This window comes from Bombina bombina, chromosome 4, assembly GCF_027579735.1.
Source record: "Bombina bombina isolate aBomBom1 chromosome 4, aBomBom1.pri, whole genome shotgun sequence".
Classification (NCBI taxonomy): Eukaryota; Metazoa; Chordata; class Amphibia; order Anura; family Bombinatoridae; genus Bombina; species Bombina bombina.
Window position 1 is genome coordinate 782,365,771 of NC_069502.1, and position 22,500 is coordinate 782,388,270.

The 22,500-nt window shown below is 42.0% G+C and overlaps 1 protein-coding gene across 1 annotated transcript in view; it reads left to right on the forward strand.

Annotated features, from left to right (window-relative positions):
- The window catches only part of GALNT2 (polypeptide N-acetylgalactosaminyltransferase 2), a gene marked incomplete in the record, with an annotated part of 519,141 nt that overhangs the window by 338,552 nt on the left and 158,089 nt on the right, over window positions 1–22,500 (forward strand). The window contains 1 exon segment of the mRNA XM_053711154.1: window positions 2,099–2,191. Within this exon segment, the coding sequence (XP_053567129.1) occupies window positions 2,099–2,191 (93 nt within the window).

Consider the following 22,500-nt stretch of genomic DNA (forward strand, 5'->3'; position numbering starts at 1 on the left):
AATATTTTTTAATTTATACTCCAGTCACCACTTCACCCTTGGCTTTTCCTTTCTCGTTGGTCCTTGGTCGAATGACTGGGAGTGACGTAGAGGGGAGGAGCTATATGCAGCTCTGCTGGGTGAATCCTCTTGCACTTCCTGTTGGGGAGGAGTAATATCCCAGAAGTAATGATGACCCGTGGACTGATCACACTACAGAAGAAAGGAATTTATCAGGTAAGCATAAATTATGTTTTTTGAGCTTTTATATTGTATGTCTAGCAATGGTATTTTGTAGCTAGAGATTTCAGCGTATCCATTCAGTTTGTGCGGGTCTTTTATATTTTGTGTATGTGTCTGTTTTGTAATTTTGTAGGTGGGGGGCTTGATTTCCCACTTGCGTCCAATCAACTTTACTTGTTTTTGTAATAAAGCGCAGTTTATTGCAGCCCTTGTCCTTCTTTGACAAGCACTTCTCATGGTATTTGTTCTCTCTCCTTAACTTTGTTTATATATATAAAAATAATCTGTTAATATTCATCTTACACCAACATATATAATGTGATGTTTGGCAATATACAACTTTGGTGTGCAACAAAAATCTCTTTAAAAACTACACATTCCAGTTCACCCCAAAATTTTCTCCCATTTAAATTGTTCCCAATGATCTATTTTACCTGCTGGAGTGTATTAAATTGTTTACAAGTAGCTCCTTTGTCCCTATTTTGGCCTTTGACATAGCTGATTAAAGGGACACTGAACCCACATTTTTTCTTTCATGATTGAGATAGAGCATGCCATTTTAAGCAACTTTCTTATTTACTCCTGTTATCAAATTTTCTTCATTCTCTTGGTATCTTTATTTGAAAAGCAAGAATGTAAGTTTAGATGCCGGCCCATTTTTGGTGAACAACCTGGGTTGATCGTGCTGATTGGTGGATAAATTCATCCAACAATAAACAAGATCTGTCCAGGGTTCTCAACGAAAAATTAGCTTAGATGCCTTCTTTTTCAAATAAAGATAGCAAGAGAACGAAAAAAAATTGATAACAGGAGTAAATTAGAAAGTTGCTTAAAATTGCCTGCTCTATCTGAATCACACACACACACAAAAATTGGGTTCAGTGTCCCTTTAAAGGGACAGTCAACACCCATGAAAACTTTATCCCATACCTTAGATCAACAACAAAAAAATGAGCCTGCACCGCATCCCATCTTCAATAATACTAACGTTAGGTGGCTAATCTTCAATGAACATTTAGTTAACAACGGCAGATATGGCCGCCAAACTCCTCCCCCTCCTCCTCCGTACCCTTCTTGTTTTAAATAAATACTCGTTCCCAGGGACACTGTTCTATTTCTAATGCGCATGCGCTATATAATTGTAGTACGCTCGCTATTAGAAATAGAACAGTGTCTCCGTGAACGCGGCTAAAGAATCTAGCCGAGGATTTGATTCTCATTGTATGAAGACTTAGAGAAGAAGCCTCCTTCGTAACAGGGGGAGGATTTTGGGCGGCCATATCTACCGCTGTTAACTAAATGTTCATTGAAGATTAGCCACCTAACGTTAGTGTTATTGAAGATGGGATGCGGTGCAGGCTCATTTTTTTTTTGTTTTAAAGTATGGGATAAAGTTTTTCATAGGTGTTGACTGTCCCTTTAAGCTTGTGGTTTTCCAACCTATATTGAAAGTTTTGATACTGGAGTCTCAGCTATTGAATAGCCTAAGTAAGCACATCCAGCCAGAAGAAATTAAACTCACAGTGGGGTGCAGGATAGTTAAGTAATAAAATTATAATTTTCCATTGTTCTCTCTATGTATTAAGCTTTAGTTTTCCAATTTTACAGTGTACTGTCCCTTTTAAATGTGCTGCTTTTACTGCAATGTATGTGTACTGCTCTTATAGTGTCTTAATATTAAGAAAATGTTTTCGAAAATCATCTCTTAGCTGTCGTGAATGTCACTGTGAATGTGAAGAAAGGGATTTAACGGTTAGTAAACAAAAAAGAAATACAAATTTTTAGGTTTAAGTATTTAAATCTTTAATCATTATTTTGTTAAAATTACCTATCTATTCCTTGTAACACATTGTTTTCCTAATTTCTTTTGATTTAGAAATACTCGCCGGGCTGCTGAAGTTTGGATGGATGAATACAAGAATTTCTATTATGCAGCAGTACCTTCAGCTCGAAATGTACCTTTTGGAAAGTAAGTATTATTACTAAACGATTGTTGCAAATGATTGTGGAATGCAAAACAGATGTTATTATGTTATTACTTCAATATCTTTGGTTTGAAGGTTATTCTGAAGTGGACAACTCTACCTCCAACCAACCCACACAGCAAATGCATCCACAGAAGCCAGAGTTAAAAATAGCTTATATATACACACACACACACACACACACATACACACAGACACACACACACACACACACACACACACACACACACATAAACACACACACATACACACGTACATATATACTATATGGAGAGAGATTTAAAAATATATACACATATATATCTACACACACACACACACATACATACATACATACATACATACACACACACACACACACACACACACACACACACACACACACACACATATACATATACACACACATATACACACACACATACATACACACACACACACATGTACATATATACTATATGGAGAGAGATTTAAAAATAAGACCAATACTAGTTTGAGTTTAACCTATAGGGACATCTGGTACACCCAAAAGTTGTGACAAGTATTTAGTATAAACCGTTAAAAAGGTAACATGATTTAAAGTTACAGTATTTTGCACGTTCATGCATTCTTTTTATTTGCATGAACAAGGACCACAATGGTTTGTTTTTTTCACATAGGTGGGCGAGAGTCCACGAGCTGTTACGTATGGTATATACATTCCTACCAGGAGGAGGCAAAATTTCCCAAACTTAAAAAGCCTATAAATACCCCGCCCACCTCACACATACCTCAGTTTAAAACTTTCCCTCCTTAGGAGGTGGTTGAAGCATTATGATGTGTTTGATTTTGTGAACAGCGCTTCAGAGCAAATTGAAGCCTGGTACCCCCCCAGAGTACAGTGCTTGGAAGGGAGTACTTCCTTATGTCACCATGTTTTCGCCTCATGGGAAATCTTTTCATGGGATCTCTGTAAATTCGGTTGCAGGGATTAATCTACTGCCTCCCTTTACAGATCGACATTATACTCCTATTCCTCTGGTTATATGTTTCAGTACTGGTTTGTCTGTCTGCTTTAGTGGACGAGTTTCTAAGTTAAGCATAAATGTATTAATTGGACACTCCTAGCTTTATTTATTTAAGTTTGCTCGCCGTGTTGGCTATTTTTTATGACTAGGTAGGTGACGTCATTGTACATGCGCCGTTTTAGCCTCAACTGCATCTCGAAGGCTATACTTAGGGTTTTTTTATGCAAAACTGTTATATTGTAAAAACGATCTTTATATCTTTAGATTGTTTTTCTGTTTGAATATATTAGCAACTTTTATTAAAGGCATTTTTTCTCATTTTCTCTAAAAGTTTGCCATTTATGGGGATTATTATAGTTCATTATTGTAATTTTTTTATTTATTATGTTTCTATATCATAATGGAGCAGCCTCATCCTGTCCCTGAAGTAATCTTACAAACTGAGCCAGCTGAACACCTTTCTTCACTTTAGGTATTGAAGAAGCTAAACCTTCTGATGATAAACCCTGTAATAATTAAATTCAGTGTATACAACTCTTCTCAATCTGAGATTTTCCCTGTACCTGACGTTTTTTTTCTGATATGATTGCTAAAGAATGGTCTAAGCCTGGTACCTCTTTTTAATCTTTCTTCAGGGTTTTAAAAAGCTAATTTAGATATATGGGAAATGGTTCCCAAGGTGGTTGGGCCCATTTCATCTCCAGGTAAACGTACTACTATTCCTTTGGAAGGCACCATTTCTTTTTACAGATCCTTTAGATAGAAATCTTGAATACTTTCTAAAAAAAAAAAGGCATATTTTATATTCTGGCTATGTTCTTATACCTGCCTTGTCTATTGCTGTCGTAGCTGCTGCCTCTACTTTTTGGTTATCTAGTCTTGCTCAGCAGTTATCTCCTGACCTTGAATGTTCCAACATTCTGTATTTACTTCTACATGCAAATAATTTTATTTGCAATGCAGTCTTTTTTTGTTTATCATTAAAATCAACATTACAACTTGTCTTTAGCTATTTTGCTAGAAAATCTTTATGACTTTAATCGTGGTATGCTGATATGGTATCTAAGATCATATTACTATCTTTTTCTTTTCAAAGAAAACATCTATTTGAATCTCAAGGCTCGACCTGGAGACCTTTTTCTAAATTCAGACTATATAAGAAGCCTAATCCAGCCCCTAAGGCTGCATGAAGGTGAGGCCCCCAATCCAGTACTTCTGATTGGGGACAGACTAAAACGTTTTCAATCTTTTATGGTTAGAATCTTTCCAAAATCCTCAGAATCAGTTTCTGGTTTAAAAACAAGTACCTCTACAGGAACAAGGGATGGGTTTCTATTTTCATAATATTTTAGATGTTCTGGAAAAGGGAAAATTCCTTCAGACCGATTCTGGATCTGAAAACTCTTAACATATTTGTTAGAATTCTAACTTTGAAATGGAAACTATAAGGACTATTCTGCCTTTTATTCAAAAAGGTCACTTTATGTCCACCCTTACAGAATGTTTAACTTCACATCCCAATCCACCCAGAACTTTATCAATTTCTGAGGTTCTCTTTTTCTCTGGAAGATCATTATCAGTTTGTTGCTCTTCTGTTTGGTCTAGCTACAGCTCCAAGAATATTTACCAAGGTTCTCAGTACCCTTTTATCTGTAATCAGAGTTCAGGGTATTGTGGTATTTCCTTACTTGGACAATATCTTGGTACTAGCTCAAACTTTTCATTTAGCAGAATCTCACACCAAACTACTATTGTTGATTCTTCAAGACATAGTTGAAGGATCAATTTACCAAATCGTTTCTTGATTCCTCAGACAAGGTCACCTTTTTAGGTTTCCAGATATATTCAGTGTGCATGACTCTTCCCTTGACAGAAAATACACAAATAAAATTGATTTCAGCTTGTCTGAACCTTCAGTCTCTCTGCTTCCCTTCAGTGGCTCTGTATGGAAGTACTAGGTCTCATGCCATATTTTGGGACTTCTCCTTTAAGAGTTTTTAATTGCTCACAGTTCTTATTCCTATCACATGCTCTCATCAGCCTATAAAACATCCTCTATACTTAACTCAGGTGCAGCCTTGATCAAATTGTTTATCTGCTTACTTATCAAGTAACCAGCAATCCTCAAGCTGCTGTGGAAAACTACTTTTATTAAATATTTCTTTGCTGTTTTGAGCAACCTTCACTTTTGGATTTATTCAGCATAACTCCTCTCTGATTTTGCTGTATTACTTTCTGATGCTGGACTTCTGTGAATTGCATCCATGGATTAAAAGCTGTCATTGCAGAGACGCTGCTTCCAACTGCTGTATAGTTATACCTTGACATACCCATCTCACAGTGTGTTTGCAGCAAAGCAGCTCCTCTCTCCCAACAGATTCAGCTTCACTGAACTTTTCACAGACCTGCATCACAGAATAGGTACAAATACTTCTTTGCTAAGTACTATCAAAGCAAAACTAGATATTCTTTACAGAACTACATTGCCCTATTTAATTCTTAAAGTACTAGCTAACAAACCATTCCTAACAGTTCTTATATACTGTCATTCTGTTTAAAGGGTCTATTTCTTTTGTAAAGATAATGACATCTCATGATTGCAATTCCATTTGCTTGATTTCATATGAGACCTCTTCAGCTTTATATGCTGCGCCAATGATGCAAGTATTCTACTCAAATATCCCAACAGATATTTTTAGATTCCAACATGTACCTTTCTCTGACTTGGTAGCTAAATCACCAGTCTTTAATTCAGGGGACTTTTTTTGCTTGTCCTACCTGGTCTGTGATCACCACAGATGCAAGTCTTTCAGGTTGGGGAGCTGTCTGGGGGTCTCTTGACAGCACAAGAGGTTTGGAATCCTCGGGAGGCGAGGTTACCAATCAATATTTTGGAACTCTGTGCTCTCTTCAGGGACCTTCAGGTTTAGCCTCTATTGAAAAGGGAGCCTTATCTCCGTTTTCAGACTGACAATATTACAAAGCTTATGTCAATCATCAAGGGGGAACTCTTAAGTTCCCTAGCCATGACAGAGTTCTCTCGATTCCTTTCTTGGGCAGAAACTAATTCCTGTCTCATCTCTGCAATTTACATCCCAGGTGTAGATGACTGGGAGCCTATGGGGCCTACCATAAATAGATCTGATGGCCTCTTGTTTGAACAACAAAATTCCCAGGTATCTTGTGAGATCCAGGGATCCTCAGACAGAGGTGTTGAATACTCTAGCAGTTCACTGGTCTAACCGATCTGCTTATATATTTCCCCCTCTGGTCCTGCTTCCCAGAGTGATTTCTTAGATACAAATGGAACAGTCATTTGTAATCCTGATAGCCCCAGCGTGGCCTCACAATTTGGTGTACGGATCTGGTCCGAATGTCCAGTTGCCTGCCATGGCCTCTTCCTCTAAGGCCAGAACGTCTGTCTCAAGGCCCCTTTTTCTCTTGTAAGGTGTATCCAGTCCACGGATCACCCATTACTTGTGGGATATTCTCCTTCCCAACAGGAAACTTCTTGCAACTGCAAGAGGACACCCACAGCAGAGCTGCTATATAGCTCCTCCCCTAACTGCCATATCCAGTCATTCTCTTGCAACTCTCAACAAAGATGGAGGTAGTAAGAGGAGAGTGGTAAAATATAGTTAGTTTTTTCTTCAATCAAAAGTTTGTTATTTTCAAATAGTACCGGAGTTGTACTATTTTATCTCAGGCAGTATTTAGAAGAAGAATCTGCCTGCGTTTTCTATGATCTTAGCAGCTTGTAACTAAGATCCACTGCTGTTCTCATATATGTCTGAGGAGTGAGGTAACTTCAGAGGGAGAATGGCGTGCAGGTTATCCTGCTATAAGGTATGTGCAGTTTTAAGTTTTTCTAGGTACTAGAAAATGCTGCTGATACCGGATTAATGTAAGTTAAGCCTAAATACAGTGATTTAATAGCGACTTGTATCAGGCTTACTATCAGAGATATATACTCTTATAAAATGGCAATATAAAACGTTTGCTGGCATGTTTAATCGTTTTTACATATGCTTTGGTGATAAAACTTTATTGGGGCCTAGTTTTTTCCACATGGCTGGCTTGATTTTTGCCTAGAAACAGTTTCCTGAGGCTTTTCACTGTTGTAGTATGAGTGGGAGGGGCCTATTTTAGCGCTTTTTTGCGCAGTTAAAATTACAGACAGAGACATTCAGCTTCCCTCAGCAGTCCCCTGCATGCTATAGGACATCTCTGAAGGGCTCTAAAGGCTTCAAAAGTCGTTTATTGAGGAAGGTAAGGGCCACAGTAGAGCTGTGGCAGTTGTTGTGACTGTTTAAAAAAACGTTTATTTCGTTTTTTTATCCGTTTTTTGCATTAAGGGGTTAATCATCCATTTGCAAGTGGGTGCAATGCTAACCTATTACATACACTGTAAACATTTTGTTTGATTTACTGCCTTTTTTCACTGTTTTTCATATTTTAGCAAAAAAAGGCACAGTACCGTTTTTTATTTTTGCTTGTTAACTTGATTTAAAGTGTTTTCCAAGCTTGCTAGTCTCATTGCTAGTCTGTACAAACATGTCTGACATAGAGGAAACTCCTTGTTCATTATGTTTAAAAGCCATGGTGGAACCCCATATGAGAATGTGTACTAAATGTATTGATTTCACTTTAAACAATAAAGATCAGCTTTTGTCTTCAAAAAATTTATCACCAGAGGTTTCTGACGAGGGGGAAGTTATGCCGACTAACTCTCCCCACGTGTCAGGGACTCACGCTCAAATGGCGCCAAGTACATCAAGGACGCCCATAGCGATTACTTTACAAGACATGGTGGCAGTCATGGATAATACACTCTCAGCGGTATTAGCCAGGCTGCCTGAATTTAAAGGAAAGCGAGATAGCTCTGGTGTTAGGCGTAATACAGAGCATACAGACGCTTTAAGGTCCATGTCTGATACTGCCTCACAATATGCAGAAGCTGAGGAAGGAGAGCTTCAGTCTGTGGGTGATATCTCTGACTCGGGGAAACCTGATTCTGATATTTCTACTTTTAAATTTAAGCTTGAGAACCTCCGTGTACTGCTTAGGGAGGTTTTAGCTGCTCTTAATGACTGTGACACAATTGCAGTGCCAGAGAAATTGTGTAGACTGGATAAATACTTTGCAGTGCCGGTGTGTACTGAGGTTTTTCCAATACCTAAAAGGTTTACAGAAATTATTAATAAAGAGTGGGATAGACCCAGTGTGCCGTTTTCCCCGCCTCCTATTTTTAGAAAAATGTTTCCCATAGACGCTACCACACGGGACTTATGGCAGACGGTCCCTAAGGTGGAGGGAGCAGTTTCTACTTTAGCAAAGCGTACTACTATCCCTGTCGAGGACAGTTGTTCTTTTTCAGATCCAATGGATAAAAAATTAGGTTACCTTAAGAAAATGTTTATTCAACAAGGTTTTATCCTGCAGCCCCTTGCATGCATTGCTCCTGTCACTGCTGCTGCGGCGTTCTGGTTTGAGTCTCTGGAAGAGGCTTTACAGGCAACGACTCCATTGGATGACATACTTAACAAGCTTAGAGCACTTAAGCTAGCTAATTCTTTTGTTTCTGATGCCATTGTTCATTTGACTAAACTAACGGCTAAGAATTCAGGATTTGCCATCCAGGCGCGCAGGGCGCTATGGCTTAAATCTTGGTCAGCTGACGTGACTTCAAAGTCTAAACTACTTAACATTCCCTTCAAGGGACAGACCCTATTCGGGCCTGGTTTGAAGGAAATTATTGCTGACATTACTGGAGGTAAAGGTCATGCCCTTCCTCAGGACAGGTCCAAATCAAGGGCCAAACAGTCTAATTTTCGTGCCTTTCGAAACTTCAAGGCAAGTGCAGCATCAACTTCCTCGGCTACAAAACAAGAGGGAACTTTTGCTCAGTCCAAGACGGCCTGGAAACCTAACCAGTCCTGGAACAAAGGCAAGCAGGCCAAAAAGCCTGCGCCTGCCTCTAAGACAGCATGAAGGAACGGCCCCCTATCCGGTAACGGATCTAGTAGGGGGCAGACTTTCTCTCTTCACCCAGGCGTGGGCAAGAGATGTTCAGGATCCCTGGGCATTGGAGATTATATCTCAGGGGTATCTTCTGGACTTCAAGGCTTCCCCTCCACAAGGGAGATTTCACCTTTCACAATTATCTGTGAACCAGATAAAGAAAGAGGCATTCTTACACTGTGTGCAAGACCTTCTAGTTATGGGAGTGATTCATCCAGTTCCAAAGGAGGAACAGGGACAGGGATTTTACTCAAATCTGTTTGTGGTTCCCAAAAAAGAGGGAACCTTCAGACCAATCTTGGATCTAAAGATCCTAAACAAATTCCTCAGAGTTCCATCATTCAAAATGGAAACTATTCGGACCATCCTACCTATGATCCAGGAGGGTCATTATATGACTACCGTGGATTTAAAGGATGCTTACCTTCACATTCCGATTCACAAAGATTATCATCGGTTCCTAAGGTTTGCCTTTCTGGACAGGTATTACCAGTTTGTGGCTCTTCCCTTTGGGTTAGCTACAGCCCCAAGAATTTTTACAAAGGTTCTGGGGGCGCTTCTGGCGGTCCTAAGGCCGCGGGGCATAGCAGTGGCCCCTTATCTAGACGACATCCTGATACAGGCGTCAAACTTCCAAATTGCCAACTCCCATACGGACATAGTTCTGGCATTTCTGAGGTCACATGGGTGGAAAGTGAACGAGGAAAAGAGTTCTCTGTCCCCACTCACAAGAGTCTCCTTCCTAGGTAGATTCTGTAGAAATAGATAGATTCTGTAGAAATGAAAATTTACCTGACGGAGTCCAGGTTATCAAAACTTCTAAATTCTTGCCGTGTTCTCCATTCTATTCCGCGCCCTTCGGTGGCTCAGTGCATGGAAGTAATCGGCTTAATGGTAGCGGCAATGGACATAGTACCGTTTGCGTGCCTACATCTCAGACCGCTGAACTATGCATGCTCAGTCAGTGGAATGGGGATTACACAGATTTGTCCCCTCTACTAAATCTGGATCAAGAGACCAGAGATTCTCTCCTCTGGTGGCTATCTCGGGTCCATCTGTCCAAAGGTATGACCTTTCGCAGGCCAGATTGGACAATTGTAACGACAGATGCCAGCCTTCTAGGTTGGGGTGCAGTCTGGAACTCCCTGAAGGCTCAGGGATCGTGGACTCAGGAGGAGAAACTCCTCCCAACAAATATTCTGGAATTGAGGGCAATATTCAATGCTCTTCAAGCTTGGCCTCAGTTAACAACCCTGAGGTTCATCAGATTTCAGTCGGACAACATCACGACTGTGGCTTACATCAGCCATCAAGGGGGAACAAGGAGTTCCCTAGCGATGTTAGAAGTCTCCAAAATAATTCGCTGGGCAGAGAGACACTCTTGCCACCTATCAGCGATCCATATCCCAGGTGTAGAGAACTGGGAGGCGGATTTTTCATCCAGGGGAGTGGGAACTCCATCCGGAGGTGTTTGCTCAATTGATTCAATTGATTCATCGTTGGGGTAAACCAGAACTGGATCTCATGGCGTCTCGCCAGAACGCCAAGCTTCCTTATTACGGATCCAGGTCCAGGGGCCCGGAAGCGACGCTGATAGATGCTCTAGCAGCGCCTTGGTCTTTCAACCTGGCTTACGTGTTTCCACCGTTTCTTCTGCTCCCTCGACTGATTGCCAAAATCAAGCAGGAGAGAGCATTGGTGATCTTGATAGCACCTGCGTGGCCATGCAGGACCTGGTATGCAGACCTAGTGGACATGTCATCCTTTCCACCTTGGACTCTGCCTTTGAGACGAGACCTTTTACTACAAGGTCCTTTCAATCATCCAAATCTAATTTCTCTGAGACTGACTGCCTGGAGATTGAACGCTTGATTTTATCAAAGCGTGGCTTCTCCGAGTCAGTCATTGATACCTTAATACAGGCACGAAAGCCTGTCACCAGGAAAATCTACCATAAGATATGGCGTAAATATCTTTATTGGTGTGAATCCAAAAGTTACTCATGGAGTAAGGTTAGGATTCCCAGGATATTATCTGGCGGGTGTTCCAGACGTTCAGGTGTTTGGTCAGGCGTTGGTTAGAATCAAGCCTGTGTTTAAACCTGTTGCTCCCCCATGGAGCTTAAATTTGGTTCTTAAAGTTCTTCAAGGGGTTCCGTTTGAACCTCTTCATTCCATAGATAGCAAACTTTTTTTTCTTGGAAAGTTCTTTTTTTGATGGCTATTTCCTCGGCTCCTAGAGTCTCCGAGTTATCTGCTTTACAATGTGATTCTCCTTATCTGATCTTCCATACAGATAAGGTAGTTCTGCGTACAAAACCTGGGTTTTTGCCTAAGGTGGTATCTACTAAGAATATCAATCAAGAGATGGTTGTTCCATCATTGTGTCCTAATCCTTCTTCAAAGAAGGAACGTCTTTTACATAATCTGGACGTGGTTCGTGCTTTAAAGTTTTACTTACAAACTACTAAAGATTTTCGTCAAACATCTACTTTGTTTGTGGTTTACTCTGGACAGAGGAGAGGTCAAAAGGCTTCGGCAACCTCTCTTTCCTTTTGGCTAAGAAGCATAATCCGCTTAGCCTATGAGACTGCTGGACAGCAGCCTCCTGAAAGGATTACAGCTCATTCTACTAGAGCTGTGGCTTCCACTTGGGCCTTTAAAAATGAGGCTTCTGTTGAACAGATTTGCAAGGCGGCGATTTGGTCTTCACTTCATACTTTTTCCAAATTCTACAAATTTGATACTTTTGCTTCTTCGGAGGCTATTTTTGGGAGAAAGGTTTTACAGGCAGTGGTACCTTCCGTTTAAGTACCTGCCTTGTCCCTCCCTTCATCCGTGTACTTTAGCTTTGGTATTGGTATCCCACAAGTAATGGATGATCCGTGGACTGGATACACCTTACAAGAGAAAACACAATTTATGCTTACCTGATAAATTTATTTCTCTTGTGGTGTATCCAGTCCACGGCCCGCCCTGTCATTTTAAGGCAGGTCAACATTTTAGATTAAACTAAAGTCACCACTGCACCCTATAGTTTCTCCTTTCTCGGCTTGTTTCGGTCGAATGACTGGATATGGCAGTTAGGGGAGGAGCTATATAGCAACTCTGCTGTGGGTGTCCTCTTGCAACTTCCTGTTGGGAAGGAGAATATCCCACAAGTAATGGATGATCCGTGGACTGGATACACCACAAGAGAAATAAATTTATCAGGTAAGCATAAATTGTGTTTTTTCCATCCAAATCTTGGCATGGAAATCGAAAGCTTTGTTCTCATAGGTGATTCCCTAACTCTGTGATTAATTCTATGATTCAGGCCCACAAGCCTGTTTCTAGAAAGATCTATCACTAAGTTTGGAAAACATACATTCTTTTAGAATTCCTAGGATTCTTCTTTTTCTACAGAATAGTTTAGATAGCAGTTTATTTGCCAGTTCTCTGAAAGGCCACATCTCTGCCCTTTCTGTATTGTTTCATTGGAAAATTGCTAATCTTCCTGATGTTCATAGCTTGTTCAGGCTTTATTCTGGATTAAACCTGTTATTAGGCCTATTTTTCCTCTTTGGAGTCTTAACCTGGCATTATACGTTTGCAGGCTCCTCCTTTTGAGCCTGTGCATACATTGGACATTAAACTACTTTCTTGGAAAGTGCTTTTTCTTTTGGCTATCTCTTCTGATAAAAAAAAAAAAAATTCTTGCATTCTTTGGATGTCATTGGAATATTATGTTGATGCTACTAAGGATTTAGGACAGACTTCTAGTCTGTTTGTTCTTTTCTTTTACAAGATACGATGAGTCCACGGATTTCATCATTACTTGTGGGATATCGCCTCCTGGTCAGCAGGAGGAGGCAAAGCGCACCACAGCAGAGCTGTATATATATATATATATCTCCTCCCTTCCCTCCCACTCCAGTCATTCTCTTTGCCTGTGTTAGTGATAGGAAGAGGTAAAGTGAGGTGTTAGTTTAGATTCTTCAATCAAGAGTTTATTATTTTTAAAATGGTACCAAAGTGTGCTATTTTACTATAGGGTGTAGCCGTATTCCTTGTCAGCCTCTAGAGAAGAGCTATAGGTGGCTTTAAAGCAATGGGAACTGGTGGGGTTTTACCCTCACTGTGCCTCCCATACTAGTGCTGCCCTTTGTATACTGATGGTCTTAGCAGATATTAACTAAGGCCCTTCTGTGTCCACAGAGCTGCTGGAGGGAGAAGACCTCTTGATCCTGTGGGACTTCTCATGCTGTTGATCAGCACAGAGGTATGCGCAGTCTTTTATTTTCTGGGACACTGGCTAACTCAGAATGGACTCTGTACTTATGAGCTGTTGGAACAAGAGCCCTTGGGAACAAAGTAGGGCTGTTTCTGTAACGGTGTGTGTGAGTTGTCATGGAAGGTCAACCGACACAAGGGGGTTACATTATGGTGTTAAGGTTTATTTGACCTATTGTGATCCTACAAATGGGGCTTGTATAGGTCACTGCTGCCTATATGTTTGGACGCTGGGAGTGTTTGCGTTACCGGAGTCTTGCAATAGGACTCCGGTTTACGGCTGTATATTTGATCTAGTCTTTTGAGATTGTAGCAGAGAACTTCTTAGAAGTTAGAGAAGCGGCTTTTCATTGCCATGCGGAGAACTTCTTCGAATACGGAAGTTCTTGCCGCGCAGAGTTATGGCCGATGCGACGCCCACGATGGGCGGGACTTGCTTTGGCGCGCTGTTTAGCTGCACAGACTGTCATTATGCAAGTCCCGGCTGCTGGATCAGACTAAGTACACGCCACAACCGCATGGTTATCAGTGAAAACGAGCGGTCTTAGGCGTTTTGTTTCATTCATCCGGTTCATTTGTCAAGTGTGGTCGGAAGACCGTGGGGGCAGGTAGGCGCCTCAGCAGAGCTGTTGAGGCGAGGTGCTGAATTAAAGTCTATACAGAGTGCTTAGATTGTTAACTCTTTCAGGCTCTGACATTGTTAATACCGGTTTATATTTTAAAGATACAGTATCTGCCCAGGTTTAAAATAATCTGTGCTGCTATAAATTAAGTACCTATTTTCTCCTGTTAAGTGTAGTCAGTCCACGGGTCATCCATTACTTATGGGGATTATAACTCCTCCCTAACAGGAAGTGCAAGAGGATCACCCAAGCAGAGCTGCTATATAGCTCCTCCCCTCTACGTCATATCCAGTCATTCTCTTCCACCTAACTAAAAGATAGGACGTGTGAGAGGACTGTGGTGTGTTAAACTTAGTTTTTATTCTTCAATCAAAAGTTTATTTTAAACGGCACCGGAGTGTGTTGTTTGTTCTCAAGCAGCATTAGAAGAAGAATCTGCTTGAGTTTTTCTATGATCTTAGCGGTCGTAACTAAGATCCATTTGCTGTTCTCGGCCATTCTGAGGAGTGAGGTAACTTCAGAACAGGGGATAGCATGCAGGGCCCACCTGCAAGGAGGTATGTGCAGTAGATTATTTTCTAAGGAATGGAATTGACTGAGAAAATACTGCTAATACCGATGTAATGTAAGTGCAGCCTTAAATGCAGTAGTAGCGACTGGTATCAGGCTGATATGTATGTATGTATACTCTGAGGTATTTCTGGGGAATGGAATTTCACTAAGAAAATACTGTCAATATTAAAGTAATATTTGAACCTACACTGCAGTGAAAGCGACTAGCAGCAGGTTTATTAATAACACTTCATAACTTTCAATTTTAAAACGTTTACTGGCATGTTAATCGTTTTTTCTGAGGTACTTGGTGATAAAACTTTATGGACATGATTTTTACCACATGGCTGTCGTTTTTTCTGCATTAAAACAGTTTACTGAGCTTCCCCACTATTGTAATATGAGTGGGAGGGGCCTATTTTAGCGCTTTATTGCGCAGTAAAAATTTAGTCAGTCTTCCTATTTCTTCCTCCATGATCCAGGACGTCTCTACAGAGCCCAGGGGTCTCCAAAACTAGTTTTGAGGGAGGTAATCAGTCACAGCAGACCTGTGACAGTGTGTTTGACTGTGATAAAAAACGTTTATTATTTCAACTGTTATCCGTTTTGGGTATTAAGGGGTTAATCATCCTTTTGCTGGTGGGTGCAATCCTCTGCTAACTTTATACTTTTTCTGTCAAAAATTGGTTGTTTTAACATATTTGGTTCATTGTTAATTCAAATGTCACATTTTTATGTTTTCTTAAAGGCGCAGTAGCGTTTTTTATATAGCTTGTAAATTTATTTAAAAGTTTTTTTCCAAGCTTGCTAGTTTTATTGCTAGTCTGTTTAAACATGTCTGACACAGATGAATCTGTTTGTTCACTATGTTTAAAGGCCAATGTGGAGCCCAATAGAAATTTGTGCACTCAATGTATAGATGCTACTTTGAATAAAAGTAAAACTTTATATGTTAAGAAAATATCACCAGACAACGAGGGGGAAGTTATGCCGACTAACTCTCCTCACGTGTCAGTACCTTCGCCTCCCGCTCAGGAGGTGCGTGATATTGTGGCGCCAAGTACATCAGGGCGGCCCTTACAAATCACTTTGCAAGACATGGCTAATGTTATGACTGAAGTACTATCTAAATTGCCAGAATTAAGAGGTAAACGCGATCACTCTGGGGTAAGAACAGAGTGCGCTGATAATAGTAGAGCCATGTCTGATACTGCGTCACAATTTGCAGAACATGAGGACGGAGAGCTTCATTCTGTGGGTGACGGATCTGATCCAAGTAAACTGGATTCAGAGATTTCAAATTTTAAATTTAAGATTGAGAACCTCCGTGTATTACTAGGGGAGGTATTAGCGGCTCTGAATGATTGTAACACGGTTGCAATTTCAGAGAAAGTATGTAGGCTGGATAAATATTTTGCGGTACCGACGTGTACTGACGTTTTTCCTATACCTAAAAGGCTTACAGAAATTGTTAACAAGGAGTGGGATAGACCCGGTGTGCCCTTTTCACCCCCTCCTATATTTAGAAAGATGTTTCCAATAGACGCCGCCACACGGGACCTATGGCAGACGGTCCCTAAGGTGGAGGGAGCAGTTTCTACTTTGGCTAAGCGCACCACTATCCCGGTGGAGGATAGCTGTGCTTTTTCAGATCCAATGGATAAAAAGTTAGAGGGTTACCTTAAGAAAATGTTTGTTCAGCAAGGTTTTATATTACAACCCCTTGCATGCATCGTGCCTGTCACTGCTGCGGCGGCATTCTGGTTTGAGTCTCTGGAAGAGACCCTTAGCACAGCTCCATTGGATGAGATTATAAACAAGCTTAAAGCCCTTAAGCTAGCTAATTCATTTATTTCTGATGCCGTAGTACACTTAACCAAACTTACGGCTAAGAACTCCGGATTCGCCATTCAAGCGCGCAGAGCGCTGTGGCTTAAATCCTGGTCAGCTGATGTGACTTCTAAATCTAAATTGCTTAATATTCCTTTCAAAGGGTAGACATTATTCGGGCCCGGCTTGAAAGAAATTATCGCTGACATTACTGGAGGTAAGGGCCATGCCCTACCTCAAGACAGGGCCAAACCAAAGGCTAAACAGTCTAATTTCCGTGCCTTTCGTAATTTCAAGACTGGAGCAGCATCAACTTCCTCTGCTCCAAGACAGGAAGGAACTGTTGCTCGCTTCAGACAGGGCTGGAAACCTAACCAGTCCTGGAACAAGGGCAAGCAGGCCAGAAAACCTGCTGCTGCCCCTAAGACAGCATGAAGTGAGGGCCCCCGATCCGGAAACGGATATAGTGCGGGGCAGACTTTCTCTCTTTGCCCAGGCTTGGGCAAGAGATGTCCAGGATCCCTGGGCGTTGGAAATCATATCTCAGGGATATCTTCTGGATTTCAAAGCTTCTCCTCCACAAGGGAGATTTCATCTTTCAAGGTTATCAGCAAACCAGATAAAGAAAGAGGCGTTTCTACGATGTGTACAAGACCTCTTACTAATGGGAGTGATCCACCCAGTTCCGCGGTCGGAACACGGGCAAGGATTCTATTCAAATCTGTTTGTGGTCCCCAAAAAAGAGGGAACCTTCAGACCAATCTTGGACTTAAAGATCCTAAACAAATTCCTAAGAGTTCCATCGTTCAAAATGGAAACTATTCGAACCATCTTACCCATGATCCAAGAGGGTCAGTACATGACCACAGTGGATTTAAAGGATGCCTACCTTCACATACCGATTCACAAGGATCATTACCGGTATCTAAGATTTGCCTTCCTAAACAGGCATTACCAGTTTGTAGCTCTTCCCTTCGGGTTAGCTACGGCTCCAAGAATCTTTACAAAGGTTCTGGGCTCTCTTCTGGCGGTACTAAGACCGCGAGGTATAGCGGTAGCTCCGTACCTAGACGACATTCTGATACATGCGTCAAGTTTCCAAACTGCCAAGTCTCATACAGAGTTAGTTCTGGCATTTCTAAGGTCGCATGGGTGGAAGGTGAACGTAGAAAAGAGTTCTTTATTGCCACTCGCAAGAGTTCCCTTTCTAGGGACTCTTATAGATTCTGTAGAAATGAAAATTTACCTGACGGAGGACAGGTTATCAAAATTTCTAAATGCTTGCCGTGTCCTTCATTCCATTCAACAGCCGTCAGTGGCTCAGTGCATGGAGGTAATCGGCTTAATGGTAGCGGCAATGGACATAGTACCATTTGCGCGCCTGCATCTCAGACCGCTGCAATTGTGCATGCTAAGTCAGTGGAATGGGGATTACTCAGATTTGTCCCCTCTGCTAAATCTGTATCAAGAGACCAGAGATTCTCTTCTATGGTGGCTTTCTCGGCCACATCTGTCCAAGGGGATGCCCTTCCGCAGGCCAGATTGGACGATTGTAACAACAGACGCCAGCCTTCTAGGTTGGGGCGCAGTCTGGAATTCCCTGAAGGCTCAGGGATCATGGACTCAGGAGGAGAGACTCCTTCCAATAAACATTCTGGAATTAAGAGCAATTTTCAATGCTCTTCTGGCTTGGCCTCAGTTAGCAACTCTGAGGTTCATCAGGTTTCAGTCGGACAACATCACGACTGTGGCTTACATCAACCATCAAGGAGGAACAAGGAGTTCCCTAGCGATGATGGAAGTCTCAAAGATAATTCGCTGGGCAGAGTCTCACTCTTGCCACCTGTCAGCGATCCACATCCCAGGCGTGGAGAACTGGGAGGCGGATTTTCTAAGTCGCCAGACCTTTCATCCGGGGGAGTGGGAACTTCATCCGGAGGTGTTTGCCCAACTGCTTCATCATTGGGGCAAACCAGATCTGGATCTCATGGCGTCTCGCCAGAACGCCAAGCTTCCTTGTTACGGATCCAGGTCCAGGGACCCGGGAGCGGTGCTGATAGATGCTCTGACAGCACCTTGGGTCTTCAACATGGCTTATGTGTTTCCACCCTTCCCGATGCTTCCTCGATTGATTGCCAGGATCAAACAGGAGAGAGCATCGGTGATTCTAATAGCGCCTGCGTGGCCACGCAGGACCTGGTATGCAGATCTAGTGGACATGTCGTCCTGTCCACCATGGTCTCTGCCTCTGAGACAGGACCTTCTGATTCAGGGTCCTTTCAAACATCCAAATCTATTTTCTCTGAGGCTGACTGCATGGAGATTGAACGCTTGATTCTATCAAAGCGTGGATTCTCGGAGTCAGTGATTGATACCTTAATACAGGCTAGGAAACCTGTTACCAGGAAAATTTACCATAAAATATGGCGTGAATACTTATATTGGTGCGAATCCAAGAGTTACTCATTCTTAGGATATTGTCTTTTCTACAAGAAGGTTTAGAAAAGGGTTTATCTGCTAGTTCGTTAAAGGGACAGATTTCAGCTCTGTCTATTCTTTTACACAAACGTCTGGCAGAAGTTCCAGACGTTCAGGCTTTTTGTCAGGCTTTGGCCAGGATTAAGCCTGTGTTTAAGACTGTTGCTCCGCCGTGGAGCTTAAACTTAGTTCTTAACGTTCTGCAAGGTGTTCCGTTTGAACCCCTTCATTCCATCGATATCAAGCTGTTATCTTGGAAAGTTCTGTTTTTAATGGCTATTTCCTCGGCTCGAAGAGTCTCTGAGTTATCGGCCTTACATTGTGATTCTCCTTATCTGATTTTTCATTCAGACAAGGTAGTTCTGCGTACTAAACCTGGGTTCTTACCTAAGGTAGTCACTAACAAGAATATCAATCAAGAGATTGTTGTTCCATCATTGTGCCCTAACCCTTCTTCAAAGAAGGAACGACTTTTGCACAATCTGGACGTTGTCCGTGCCCTGAAATTTTATTTGCAGGCAACTAAAGATTTTCGTCAAACTTCTTCCCTGTTTGTCATTTATTCTGGACAGAGGAGAGGTCAAAAAGCTTCGGCTACCTCTCTCTCTTTTTGGCTTCGTAGCATAATACGTTTAGCCTATGAGACTGCTGGACAGCAGCCTCCTGAAAGGATTACAGCTCATTCTACTAGAGCTGTGGCTTCCACTTGGGCCTTTAAGAATGAGGCCTCTGTTGAACAGATTTGCAAGGCTGCAACTTGGTCTTCACTTCACACTTTTTCAAAATTTTACAAATTTGACACTTTTGCTTCTTCGGAGGCTGTTTTTGGGAGAAAGGTTCTACAGGCAGTGGTTCCTTCCGTGTAAAGATCCTGCCTGTCCCTCCCGTCATCCGTGTACTTTTAGCTTTGGTATTGGTATCCCATAAGTAATGGATGACCCGTGGACTGACTACACTTAACAGGAGAAAATATAATTTATGCTTACCTGATAAATTCATTTCTCCTGTAGTGTAGTCAGTCCACGGCCCGCCCTGTTTTTTACGGCAGGTCTAAATTTTAATTAAACTCCAGTCACCACTGCACCCTATAGTTTCTCCTTTCTCGTATGGTTTCGGTCGAATGACTGGATATGACGTAGAGGGGAGGAGCTATATAGCAGCTCTGCTTGGGTGATCCTCTTGCACTTCCTGTTAGGGAGGAGTTATAATCCCCATAAGTAATGGATGACCCGTGGACTGACTACACTACAGGAGAAATGAATTTATCAGGTAAGCATAAATTATATTTTTTTCAGACCAAATTGCTTCTTGCTTTCTATTATGATGGATGCAGATGATATCCAAACTGTAGCATGTTCATTGTGTTTGGATGCCACTGTGGAACCCCCTGCTCCTTTTTGTCCCTCATGTATTGAGAGGGCCTTGCATTTTAGAGACAAAATTGTTTTTGACCAATCTTTGACTAAGGCAAATGCTTCTCAAGAGTCTACATATGAGATGCAGAGCATGCCGCAGCTTTCTCCCCAAGCGTCACAGCCCTTAATGCCCGCTCAAGCGGGACCTTGTATTTCACCAGCCTCTGCAGCTTTTACATTAAAAGACATAGCTGCAGTGATGTCCTCTATGCTTTCTGATGCGTTAGCTAATTTTCCTATACCGCACGGCAAGCGTTCAAGACAGGACAACTATGTAGTAAATTCAGCCTCTGATTCTATGATGGCAATTGCGGACGTACCCTCCCAGGGTTCTGTGTTGGAGGGTACTGAGGTACTCTCTGAAGGTGAACTGTCTGAATCAGGTAGTGCTTTGCCTCTGACTGATTCTGATGTAGTTTCTTTCAGGTTTAAGCTTGAGCACCTCTGCTTATTACTGAGGGAGGTGTTGTTACTCTGGATGATTGTGAATCAATAGTGGTCCCTCCAGAGAAATTGAGTAAGTTGGACAGATACTTAGAAGTTCCATCTTATTCGGATGTCTTTCCAGTCCCGAAGAAGACTTCAGAGATTATTGCAAAGGAATGGGAGAGACCAGGTATTCCCTTCTCTCCTTCTCCAATTTTAAAAAAAATGTATCCTATAGCCGACGCTATTAGAGATTCTTGGCAGACGGTCCCTAAAGTTGAGGGTGCTGTTTCTACTATGGCCAAGCGTACTACTATTCCTATTGAGGATAGTTGTGCGTTTAAGGACCCTATGGATAAGAAATTGGAGGGTCTCCTTAAGAAAATTTACGTTCATCAGGGATTCCTGTTGCAACCTGCGGCTTGCATTGTCACAGTCACTAGTGCGGCTGCTTATTGGTTTGATGCTCTGGAAGAGTCTCTTAAGACTGAGACTCCTTTGGAAGAGATACAGGATAGGATTAAAGCTCTTAAATTAGCTAACCTGTTTATTACGGATGCTTCTCTGCAGATTACTAAATTGGCGGCTAAGAGTTCGGGCTTTGCCATCTTAGCACGCAGGGCCTTATGGCTGAAGTCTTGGTCTGCAGATGTGTCATCCAAGTCTAAGCGTTTGGCTGTTCCTTACAAGGGGAAGACCCTGTTCGGGCCTGACTTAAAGGAAATCATTTCTGACATTAAGGGAGGCAAGGGTCATCTCCTCCCTCAGGATAAAAAGTCCAGAGAGGGCGACAGAGTAATTTTCGCTCCTTTCGAAATTTCCGCTAAACAGGAAGGGAATTATTCACAATCCAAGTCCACTTGGAGACCCAACCAGTCTTGGAACAAGGGTAAACAATCCAAAAAGCCTGCTGCTGCTACAAAGTCATCATGAAGGGTCGGCCCCTGATCCGGGACCGGATCTTGTGGGGGACAGACTCTCTCTCTCTTCGTCCAGGCCTGGATAATAGAAGTTCAGGATCCCTGGACACTGGAAATTGTTTCTCAGGGATATCAGTTGGAGTTCAGAAACTCTTCTCCCAGAGGGAGGTTTCTTCTTTCTCGATTATCTGCAGACCAGATAAAAAGAGAGGCGTTCTTACGTTGTGTAGGAGACCTCTCTTCCATGGGAGTAATATGTCCCGTTCCAATACAGGAACAGGGACAGGGGTTTTATTCAAATCTCTTTGTAGTTCCCAAAAAAGAGGGAACGATCCGACCTATTTTAGACCTCAAAAGTCTAAACAAGTTTCTCAGAGTTCCATCCTTCAAGATGGAAACAATTCGTTCCATTGATCCAGGATGGTCAATTTATGACTGCCGTGGATCTAAAGGATGCATATCTTCATGTTCCTATCCACAAAGATCATCACAAGTTCCTGGGGTTTGCCTTTCTGGACAAACATTTTCAGTTCGTGGCTCTTCCTTTTGGTCTGGCCACGGCACCCAGAATTTTCACAAAGGTTCTGGGGTCTCTGCTGGCGGTTCGAAGACCGTGGGGCATTGCAGTGGCGCCTTATCTGGACGATATTCTGATCCAGGCGTCGTCTTATCAGCTAGCAAAGTCTCATACCTTCATTGTTCTATCCTTCCTGAGGACTCACGGGTGGAAGGTGAATCTGGAAAAGAGTT